Source organism: Tamandua tetradactyla, chromosome 3 (genome assembly GCF_023851605.1).
Source record: "Tamandua tetradactyla isolate mTamTet1 chromosome 3, mTamTet1.pri, whole genome shotgun sequence".
NCBI classification, from domain to species: Eukaryota; Metazoa; Chordata; class Mammalia; order Pilosa; family Myrmecophagidae; genus Tamandua; species Tamandua tetradactyla.
This window is the reverse complement of record NC_135329.1, coordinates 162,667,978-162,680,332: the sequence shown is the minus strand read 5'-3', so window position 1 is coordinate 162,680,332 and position 12,355 is coordinate 162,667,978. Positions and strand designations below refer to the sequence as shown.

Here is a 12,355-nt window from a genome sequence, read left to right as displayed (position 1 = left end):
CCTGGTTTTGCAAAGAGCATGCATAAGGGACTCAAATGCATAATAGTTACTTTTTCCCTCAGGGGATACTATTTCTTAAAGGATGCTTTAATCAGTGATTTCATGATTTTCAACCCTTTGTTAAATCTTTTGAAGATTCAAAATCATGTCTGAAATTCTCTCTATTTATCAAATATTTTTATTTTTTGGAAAATAGGTAATTACTGGATTGATCCTAACCAGGGATCTGTTGAAGATGCGATCAAGGTTCACTGCAACATGGAAACAGGAGAGACATGCATTTCGGCAAACCCATCCAGTATACCACGTAAAACCTGGTGGGCCAGCAGGTCTCCCGACCATAAGCCTGTTTGGTATGGTCTTGACATGAATAGAGGATCTCAGGTAATTTAATTTATTTATTTAAAATTGTGTTCTTTACTTTTTATTACTTATTGTATTTTAATATTTGTTTAGAACTGTGCTAGTTACTTTTTGATCAGGTTCATTTTACCATGTTTATTTTGAAGTGATATAATCTCAGTTAAATTGCAATATCATAACAAAGTTTTACTATGAATTTAAATTGTGACATAAATTTGAATTAGAATTTTCCCATTGATGAAATGTAAAAGAGTAATTATTTTTCTACATATGGGTTCCCAAAATGTATGTGATATCAGCTGTGGAATATACTTGAAGGGATCTTGCCAAAGTTGAAAGACAGTGATTATATTTAATGTCAGGACCCCAGGTGACACTTAGCTAGATCTCTTACTGACTTTGGGGTGTTAAGCTGTCCCTTTTCTTTCAGGGCCTCAGTTTTTCCATTTTAAAGTGAGGGTGATGATAGCTCATTATCTTCATGTGAATATAAAGTATTAGTATAGGGTCTAGTACATGATAGATGATAAACATTAGTTAGATGGATTATTTTAGTAGTTTCCTGAGCTCCAGTTTCTTATGTTTCTACCATGGTCCAGCATTCAGACTTTGGTATGGTCTTGCCCCTTCCTGTTGCAGTACAATTATTTCATTCCAAATCTCTTTGTGGCACCCTAATCCTTTGCCATTTTCTTCTCAACTCTGTTCCTGGCCTGTACCCAGAACTCATCAGGTTCAGAATAAACATGATACAGGAACAATAATGGGTGTGGGTAGGATATGCTAGAATCTACCATTATTAATGAGTGGAAGATTTAAAAGCTTAATAAAAATAGTTCAAATGTAATGTAGTCAATGCAATATTATGTGAAAACCTCAAAAGGGAGGGTTGAAAACAAGGCTCAGAATAGAAAATAAGTAGGAAAGAATATGTGGGAAATTAAGTTTGATTATTTGTCTCTTTTTTTTGTTAGCTAAAGGAAAAATTTTAATTTATACTTCCTACAGTGTATATCAATTGAGTTAAAAGAAGATTTTATAACAGTAGTTAATTTCTAATTCTTATTATATTAGCAATAAGAGCGATGTTATTTTTGAAACACGATTGACCATCCTCACCAATTCTTAAGTAAATAACTACTTTAAAAAAGTAATATTCAAATATTTATTTTTAAATTGTAAAGAAGATTTAAAAATAATTACACTTTCTTTTGCCAGTTCTGTCAATTAGAATTACGATGGTTTTGTCACCTCTTGTTTCAGGTAGTAAGGAGATAGGTTCTTAATTGTGAATGTTCATAGAAAATTTTATATTTTTCATATGTATATAGACTAGACTAGTTTGTTGTATGATAAGAATAAAAGAAATACTTTTCAAAATTGATGTGTCTGAAATCAATGTAAATATATGACATGAAGGCCTTCCTTAAAGCTTCTAACAAGCAGTCATTTTGTCTCTCCAGTTTGTTTATGGAGACCACCAGTCACCTAATGCAGCCATTACTCAAATGACCTTCTTGCGCCTTTTGTCCAAAGAAGCCTCCCAGAACATCACTTACATCTGTAAAAACAGTGTAGGGTACATGGATGATCAAGCTAAGAACCTCAAGAAAGCTGTGGTTCTCAAAGGGGCTAATGACTTAGAAATCAAAGCAGAGGGAAACATGAGATTCAGATATACAGTTCTCCAAGATACATGCTCTGTAAGTACTTTTTGATCTATAGTAATATGATTTTTACAAATTATTTTTGTTAAAAATACTTTCATGATAATAGAGATAGGGTCAATTTTACCTTATAGAGAAGAGCAGCTGAAGTTTGTCTATAGTTGTTCTTAAGGGTAAACTTGAATGTGGGTTAGCATGTGAAGCATAGAAGAAGTTCTAATACATAAGGGTTTAGAAAGGACCGTATCCCCGGGATTCAATCTCCTTCTGCAGATTCATGTTGGTTCTCTAGTAAGTTACTTGACTTATTTGATCTCAGTTACAGCCTTTAAAATTCCTTTATTCTAAGATGTATAATCGATCTTGAGTTGCTTTATATTTTTTCCCTGACTGGTTTATCTCCCCACGTGCATATCCAGATGTAAAAAAAAGGAAAAATACCGAATGATGAATTATAGTTCCATTTGCAGAAAACAAAAAGACTTTCATTGATTACATTGTTAGGGATCATTTAGGAAGCTGCAAAATATCAAAGGGCATTTATTCAATTTCAAGCAGGAAAGAAATGCTTTCCAGGCATGCTCGTGCCTTGCTTTACGTTATGAGCTCTTTTCCTTTTAAGTAGCGCTCTAAAAAAACATTGCTTTTTAAATTATAAAAATTGTCTGGGGCAGGGGGGAGTGTTGCTATCTGAAAGTAAATCTGTACCTACTTTTAACCATTGCACGATTGAATTCCAGAAACGAAACGGAAATGTGGGCAAGACTGTCTTTGAATATAGAACACAGAATGTGGCACGCTTGCCCATCATAGATATTGCCCCTGTGGATGTTGGCAACACAGACCAGGAATTTGGCGTTGAAATTGGGTCTGTTTGTTTCGTGTAAAGTAAGCTGAGATGCATCGACAACGACCGCCACCGCCACCATCAATGACTACCGCCATTCACAAGAACTTTGACTGTTTGAATTTGATCCTGAGACTCTTGAAGTAATGGCTGATGCTGCATCAGCATTGTACATATGGTCTTAAGTGCCTGGCCTTCTTCTCCTTCAGAATATTTATTTTACTTACAATCCTCAAGTTTTAATGGATTTAAAATATTTTTCAGTACCGCAGTTTAGGTTTAAGATGACCAATGACCATGACCACCTTTTAAAAAAAGTAAACATTAAATAAATAAATCTCTGTTTTCTTCCATTTATTTCAATGTAATGAGAAGTTTGCTTAGTATTTATGAGGAAATTCTTCCTCCTGAAAGGTAGCTTAAAGAGTGGGGTATGTAAAACTACAACACATGTTTATTTTGCCTGGTTACAGTTTGAAAAATAGGAAATAGTATCCTTTTGTGGCCTCTCATTCCCAGATTATCAATTAAAAATTAAACTGAAATGTTTAACCCTGTGACTGAAACCCATATGTATGTCTTGATATTGTACAATTTTAATTGACATTCTTTTTTTAAAAAAACCTTTAAACATACACCAGTTTCTCACTGTCTTAAATATATTTCAGTGGAATTTCTGGAGAACAAACTGCAATCACTTCAGCTTCTTAAATTTTTGTAAGGATTGGTACATTTGGGCTTGTTTCAACTTCAAATTTAAGGTATTTTTCCCTCTTGACTCCATCTATTGATATAGATAAAAGCTAAGTGAATACATTTGCACTTTGTTATTTAAGAAGACATTAAACATAAAATAATTAACACATACAACTTTTTAAACAATGTCTTGGACCCAAAGTTGAGATTCTTCCACATGTCCTATAGCAACAGCTTGAAGTCTATAATGAAAAAGATTTAGAAACTCAGAGTTGTGGCATGATCTTTAATCAAATGCTATGGTTGTAATTAGATCATTTGGCCTTTGAACTCCATGGGGAAAAATGACTCAGCATTTCTTAGCATGAGCTACCTCATCTCTAGAAGCTGGGATGGACTTACTATTATTGTTTATATTTTAGATACTAAAAGGTGCTATGCTTCTGTTATTATTCCAAGACTGGAGATAGGCAGGGCTAAAAAGTATTTTTTTTTTCCTTTAATGATGGTGCTAAAATTACTTCTATAAAATTCTTTAGAAATAAAGATGATTTCATCAGTCCCAATTGTGAAAATATAACTGTAGACTTCCCATTTTTGAAAGAAAGAGCATTGTTCCAGTGCCTTTTCACTGTTCCTCTGTCATACTGTATCTGGAATGTTTTGTAAGACTTGCATGTTTCTTAGACCAGAACATGTAGGTCCTCTTGCGTCTTAAAGGTTTTTATTTCTTTTTCTTAATTGCATTTGCTGGCTCCACTTTTATTTTTTCTTTGAAAATAAACAGCTGGGGCCATCCCAAAGGACAAGCCATGCACACATGTATCTTTGCAAAGCATCGAATTAAATGCACGCTTTTGTCATGTCACTGGTTTTCGTTTTGTGAAATTCCTTTGACCATATTAGATCCATTTCATTTCCAGTGTTGAAAGGAAAAGTGTTTTGGTGTTCTTTATTTGCCTCTGTTTATAAGACAAACAAATAGCCTCCATCATATATGTAAATGACAGTCTATCAACAACATCACTTACAAAGGCTACATAACACTTGTCACTGTGTATTCCATTAAAATGCCAGAGTAGGACTATAGATAAAAAGAGAAAAACAATTGCTGTTTCATGGCTAAATAAACTGTGAAAATAAAATGCATGCTTCAAAATGTATCATATAGGATTTTAGCCTAAATGTTTTCTGAGTTTTATTTTTAATATTTATTTCTCAATATCATTTTTCCCCAATTGGTTATTGAGTCCTATACCTTAGATTTGAAACATTTTTATAACTAAAGACATTTGTAAATTTTGTTTGTATGAAAACTTCCTTCAAACCTACCTATACAAGTTATACAAGTTCAGAGAGAAGTGCCAGAAATATATAGTAATGCTGAAAAGTCAAAAACACTTAATAATATCCAACAATAGAAAAACCAATTCTTTGTAGAGCTCACAAGTGCTCCAAATAAAATAGCTGCTCCAGGCTGTTCCAAAGGCCTTCAATTTTTTTTTTCTTTTTTTTTTTTTGTCTGAGTTCCTATAGGCCCTATTTGACTAGTGAATCATTTTATAGGCCTATCCCACAGGCATATAAAACTCATTATGGTCAAAAGTGAAATAATATACATCTGGGAAGGATGGTGGCATTAATAGATATTTATTTTTAAAATACACATATGAAAATTTCTCAAATTAATAGAAATAAAGAAAATAAAGCACAAACAAGGCAGAAAAATCTCACAACAGAGAATTTGATAACTTTGGGCTAGGTTCAATGTAATTTGTTCCAAATTTAAAAAGATGAAAGGACATTATAAAGAATAGCACTCTCAAGAGAATGATGCTATATAGCAGGAGGGAAGTGTAAAAATATCTGGAAAAACAATGATTGGGATTACCCCAGATAGAGTCCCTAATCTACCTAATCTACCATGAATAAGACCCTCACAAGATTACTTGTTTCTTTGAAATCATTATTTAAAGAGATGCTAGAATTAATTTCTTAAAAGTCAGTTTGAAAACTGATGTCCAACAGCAGCAAACGGAGGTAATAATGCATCCATGATAAGCCAAAAGCCAAAAGTGGAGGAGGGGGCATGCCAATAAAACGGATTTCTTATCAAAATGGAGGTTTATTGCAGTGCCCCTTTGCTTCTCAGCTCCTTTGTCACAGTACCCTTTTCTCCAATTCTTCACTTAGTGTTCTCCAAGGATGTCTTACCTTCACTTCCCTTAACATTCCATACTCTCTCATTACTTGCCTTTATCCATGTCATTGGCTTTAGTTACTATCTATATACCCATAGCTCCAAAGGCACGTGTCCAGCCCAAACCTCCCCTTGGAGTTTGAGAAAAGCATATCTAAATGCTTAACTCAGCATGTTACTTTGTATGCTTCAGAGGTAGTTGTAGCTCAGTATGTTCAAAAACAAATTCATGACATTTCTACCTCAAAGTTGCTTTTGTCCTAAGTTCCCTATCTCAGGGAATAGCCCCATCTTTCATCCATTCAGGTAGGCCAGAAACCTGGGACTTATCCTTGCCACCTCTCTCTCCTTCACCATGCCAGGATCCTGGCATTACTCAGTTTTTCAGTTTTGTCTCCTAGATACCCTTTAAGGTCATACTCTTCTCTCCATTTATACTACCACTATCCTAAATCCACATTATCATTTTCTCTCTCCTGGGATCATTCAATAGCCTCCCAATAGGCATCTACTCTTGCCCTATTCTGATCCTTTCTCTCCACTGTAGCTGGAGCAATTAACTTGAAATAAAAATCTAATGATAATAAAAAGTAATAATGATGTAAGTAATAATAATATGTGCTTCACACTAGTACCTAAATCAAGTACAAATACTCTCTAAATTTACTTTTCCAAGTACACAGTATGTAATTTCTCATCATCATTCAATGACTATATTTTGAACATGCCAAATGCCAAGCACTTTGTTGAATACTGTGTAAGTAGTTCTGCCCTTGTAACAAACACAATTTAATGGAAAGGACTGACAAATATATAAACACATGAGTATATAAGAACACTTTGATGTGTGCTATGGAGAAAAATGCACAGGATGATGCCTAGGAAATTTAAAAAAGAAATTTAATCTGACCTCAGTTGTCATGAGAACTCAGGAATTTAGGAATGATATTTTGAGGAGGTAGAATTAAGCAGAGCTCTGAAAGATGAATACAAGTAAACATAGGTAATCTCAATATCTGAAAAATATAATTATTTTTCTTAAATTAATACATAAAATTAAAAAACATCCCACTCAAAATCTGTATAGGATCTTAAAAAATGGAATATGACAATATCATATACAGGAAAAGTGATAAAGAATCCTCCCAAAAAGAAAAATGGTGAGTAATGTCTGGACACTGGCCCTAATAGAAATTTTAAAAGAATACAAAAACTGTCATGGGGAAAGAAAGAGATTGAGACATGAATCCATGTATCCATATCATAATTTAATATATAATTAAATTATTTTACATTTATTCAGTAAATGATGTTAGAGCAATTAGACATTTATTATTTTAAGTGAGTAGCTAGATATTTATTATTTTAAAGTTTATTTCCTTTACTCTTATACCAAAAAATTTTCCAAATGGACTGAATGTTTCAATGTAAAAACTCATTAGAATAAAATATTACTGAATAGTAGTCTTGGAATGGGAATGAAAATAAATCTATAAATAATAAAGTAAAATGTTTAAAGATTATATTTCAAAACATTTTAAATCTTCTCTATTAAATAATCACAGTCCAGGCCATGGTGGCTCAGCAGGGAAGGACACTTTCCTGCCATGCCAGAGGACCCAGGTTCGATTCCCGGTGTCTGCCCATGTAAAAAAAAAAAAAAAAAAAAAAAGAAGAATTAAATAATCACAGTCCACAGGGTTAGAAACAAATTCAAACTGGGAAAAAATCTTTTTGATAAAATATGACAAATAAGGTTTAACACAGTTTACCTTCAAAAATCGCTTAGCAGTCAGTAAAAAAATTTTTTTTAATGCAAAAGTCCCATATTGATTATTCATAAAAGCCAAAATATAACAGGACAATAAAGATGTGGAAGATATTAAATTTCTCTAGGAATAAAAATGCAACAGAAATATTAAATTCTACCTATAAATCAAGTTAAAATGTCCATTAATATTCTATGTAAAAAGATGGGAAAAATATTCTCATCTACCTCTGATAATTGTCTGTCTTTTAGTCAGGATTGTGGTAAGTGTAACTCAAGTCACCTTCTCACACTGGTTTATTCAGAGTTTTTCATGGATGTGAGGACATAGTGGGGCCAGAATCGATCTGTAATAGAAAAAAAAATAACAGAATACAGTGTATTTTCCAGGGTCATTAATTTTACCTAATGACAAGTAACTGGAAACATCATTTCATATAAAAACAAATACAGATATGAAATACAGAAGAACTTAAAATTCACATGATAAGACAAATTTCACAGTGGTTGCAGGTCGATTTCAACTACAGCCTAATAGCCTGTTTGGGGTACATAATTTCCATGGGCATTTCATATAAGAACATGGGTATTTTTGCATCAGGACAGAAAATGATTCTCCAGTTGATGCCCCAGGAAGTCTCTCTATGTTTTTTCTGCTTCTTCTAACACTCACTGGGTAAACTAGACCAACAAATCAACTGAACTGAATAAATGCATTGTGATATCTGAGATTAAAGTAGGATTCACAGTGGAAACACAGGGTGAGGCATCTGAACTAGATTGGGGGTTGGGGAGAGAAGAGAAGGCAGACTCCCTTGGAAAAAGATTTTAAATGAGTCTTGAGGAATTAAGACAGAATCTTGAGCAATGAAGAAAACATGCCAGACATAAGAAAGTGCATGGGTCAAGGTGTGAAATTATTAAAAGACATGGATTGTTTGGGTAACCCCAAGGAGGCTGTCATGGTTAGAGGTTGAGTTCAAGAGGTTATTGGGAGATAAATTTTAAGAACTAGGAGTGAGGATCATAGAGGACTGTGTGCCATACTAAAGAGATTAGATTTTATTTTGACAACGTTTTTAAGAAAGTATTTGTGGTTCTCAGCTTGGGGTGTAAACACACCTTTAAGAGAACTTTTGGAAATGTGTCAGAAGGTTGTTCATCGTGCTCATAAAAATTGGGGAATAGCCTAGGCATTTTATATATGGGGTCAACAATGTTAGAATTCCTACTTGCAGGTGAGTCCCTTGGAACAAAAATGTAACCACCCAAAATAGCAGTAGAACTTTCATTGAAAAATACTGAAGTATTTTAAGCAAAAATAAGATGTGATTTTCACATTGAAAGGATCACTCAGGTGATTTGGAAGAATTCTTCAGGAAGAATTTTTAATGTGAGTGAGGCTAAACACAGAGATATTGTTTAAAACCAGATTTGAGAAAAACAGAGGACAGGAGAATTCAGTGCTACTGAGGATGGAGAAAGGGATAGATTTGAGAGCTATTTAATAAGTAGAATTAAAAAAAAATCTAAGCAGTGAAGGTGGAAAGCCCAGCATTCTTCTCAAGTTTCTGACTTGGGTAGCTGCATGGGAAGTGATGGCCTTCGCTGAGATGGGCAATCAGGAGAGAAGCCTCTGAGGACGTATGTGATGTTTCCACTCAAAGCGGGTCCTGGCCTGATGCACAGCAGAATCAATGAAGTGACACCAGGATTTTGAGAAGAGAAAAAGTTTATTTAGGGAAGCTCAACCTCAGGAGACAGGAGGACTGTTCCTCACATTTGTATCCCCAAAATGGAGAAACTTTTAGGGTTTTATGGCTTTCAAACAAAGGCAGGAAGATTTAGAATAGGCGATTAGACATAGCCTAATCTTTGAGTATGCAAAGATTATGTGTTTAGTTCATTTGAAGTTTGAGGTTTAGGCTATTGCACATCAGACGGACCGACTCGGATTAGAACTGGCTTGATGGGTTCTGGGCTGACTCATTCACTTCATTAATAAGCATTGAGGGGTCAGCACAGGAATATCAGACTTTAAGGTTACAAAACAAGATAAGGGGATACATGCTGAGCCAGTGGCTTATCTCCTTACTGTCCAGTTACAGGGTAAAGATTATGCAGTTATCATCAAAGAAACAAGTCATCTGATTACAGTTCTGTGAGTTACAACAGTCACAGATATTTGCTTCTGGCTATTTTTTGATATATCAGAAAGTTAGAAAGCATTTAGATAATTATTCAGAAACCATAATTGTATTTATTAGCACTTGGTTACAATTTGTCTGTGGAGTATTCAGCTCAAGACAGGTCAGGGGTATACCTAGAGATATATGAGCTGTCACACCGAGTAGAGCTTTGGGTGTGTGGGTTCACTAAAGGTGGAAAAGGGAGAACTGTGGGCTAAGGGCAGATCACTGAGGAGCACCAGTGTACAGGGTGCTTAAGGCATTTAAGAGAAAGAGGAAAGTTACATTTCTTTACCGTGAATATTAACTTTCTAGTTATAGCATCTGGATTCTTCATTATTAAAGATACCCATGGACTTTGGAAAAGTGAACTTGAAACCACCTCTGATGCAATAAGGCACCTCTTATTCTCATTTTTACACTTTTATGACTGAACTTAGGAAGACCAGTCAAAGGAAACATGGATAAAACTGAAATGTAGTTGAAAATCAAACTAGACAAAGACACCAGTGATACTGTTATAAAAGGGAACCCTAGAGATGAAATTGTACTAATTTAGCATAATTGTATATAATTCCTGCTTATAATTCTCTGCTAGATTATATTTTAGTGCCATCAACAAACATCTCAAAAGGTATTTAATTCACCCTGATGCCTAATCATTTGACTACATTTTACAGTTAAAAGAAAAAAACCCTGAACATCACAGCTAGTTATGTCAAAGAATGTGATTCATCACAATTTGAGTGCATATCAAAAGTATATTTATTTAAGCAATTATGATTAGATGCCATGGATGTTGCAAAACATAGATCTGCACATAAGTGAAGTAAAAGAAAAAGTGCTTTCAAATGACAATAAATAAAAGAAGGTAGAACTGCAATACTTATGTGAATAATTTTCCCAACAGTTATTTTCATTTGAAAGGGTTATGAACTGGATCCTAATAATAGAAAACAGCTGGAGATACAGTATGATCATAATTATTACAAATTTAATAGGGAAAAATGCAACATATATTGAAAACATCTGCAGTCAGAATTGAACCCTTAAGATTCCAATAGGAAGCTGAAGTTCAGGCAAGTCCCTGTGACATCTGACATGTTTCCTTACATAATGCTGTGCTCTATGGGTTCTTATAGTCAATTGCCTTTACTATTTCAAGAAAACCAGTGCATTTGCCAATTCCACCAAGGACAGTCTCCAGGTGGTTTAAATTCAGGACAAAATTTGAAAAAAAAAAACCCAAATCATTTTTGTCAATAGCACTAATGATATTCTCTTTCTGTTCAATTTTCTCTCTGTCCTCACAGCTCTTGAATTAATGACAAGCTTAGCCCTCAAAAACTAAATCCTCCTTTCACTGAACCATTAAAAGCTAACAAATCCCAAATCAGACCCTTGGTGATGCTTCCTCCACATCCCCCTCCTACAGCTTTTACAACACAGTGTCCTTTTCACCTTTCCTTTGGAAATTTTGCTCTCCAATGATTTCATTTTAGAGCCAGATGATTTCATCGACCATCTGTATACAGATAATTTCCAAATCTTCTTAGCTGCTCCTGACCTATTATCCCCCAATCAGTCACACATTTTATCATGTACAACCATCCTTCCAAATGAATCACTGTTAGATTTAGCTGCCACATAGAAAGCTGTGAGTAAGGCTGGAGTTGTGCAATTTTCCACTTAATCCTTCCTTATTAAATGGAAATTGCTCTTACATAACTTTTGATGTCCTGCTTTAGGTGTCCCCATTTTCCCTCTTTAACCTAATTTTCCCAGCAAGTATTTCTACACTAGAAAGCACTCAACACTGCTCATTAGTATCAAATGGAAGCCTCATTGAGAGTTTCACTTTTCATTGAGGTAATGGATGCCGTGGGGAATGCCTGAGATTTAGAGTCAATTAGATCTGGTTTTGTACCTTAATTCTGCCTCTTGTCAGCCAATCATGTACTTCTCAAAGCACCAGTTTCCTACATTCTGAAGTGGGATTGCTAATAGTAACATCTCAGATTTGTTTGAAAGATTAAACAAGATAATTCATTGAAAGCTTGCTATATGTCAGGCACTTCATGGCTTTCTCTAATTTAATCCTTATAACACAGTGATGAGGTAAGTACCATTATCATCTTGTTTGATGTGAGACTAATGTGAGACTCAGAAAGTTTAAATAATTTGCCCAATGTCACATAGGTAGTAAAAGGTGAGTCCAGGGTTGACACTAAGGGATCATACTTAATAGTTCTCACTCTTAACTACTGTTTGCCAGGAGGTTCTATACGTAAAGCATCTGAGAGAAATGTTCTTGATTCATTTAGTCTCTTCCACGCCCTTCTTTTCTCTATGAAATCATACTTTCTAGGTCTCCTTGTATGCCTGTGACTATCTCATTTTTGCTTCTTACATGATTATTCTTCTGCTTTCTGCAGTCTAAATGTTAAAATACCAAAGGATACTGTTGTTTTTACCTTCATATGTCTTCTTTCAAGACTCCTTCTTTCTTTCAGACCAAATTCTTCCTTGTCTTAAATTCTTCTATCTATATGTGTGATCTACAAGTCTGTACCACTGGGCTTGCATCCCCATCTGCCCATAGAATGCTTACACCAGCAGCTCGTG

General features: G+C 34.5%; 1 protein-coding gene across 1 annotated transcript in view; it reads left to right on the top strand.

Annotated features, from left to right (window-relative positions):
* COL5A2 (collagen type V alpha 2 chain) overlaps positions 1 to 4,441 on the top strand; it is a 162,751-nt gene extending 158,310 nt beyond the window's left edge. The window contains exons 52-54 of the mRNA XM_077154406.1: positions 197 to 384; positions 1,827 to 2,066; positions 2,771 to 4,441. Coding sequence (XP_077010521.1) covers positions 197 to 384; positions 1,827 to 2,066; positions 2,771 to 2,917 — 575 coding nt within the window. The 3' untranslated portion in view covers positions 2,918 to 4,441. The remainder of the gene's footprint in view (positions 1 to 196; positions 385 to 1,826; positions 2,067 to 2,770) is intronic.
* Positions 4,442 to 12,355: the final 7,914 nt, after the last annotated feature.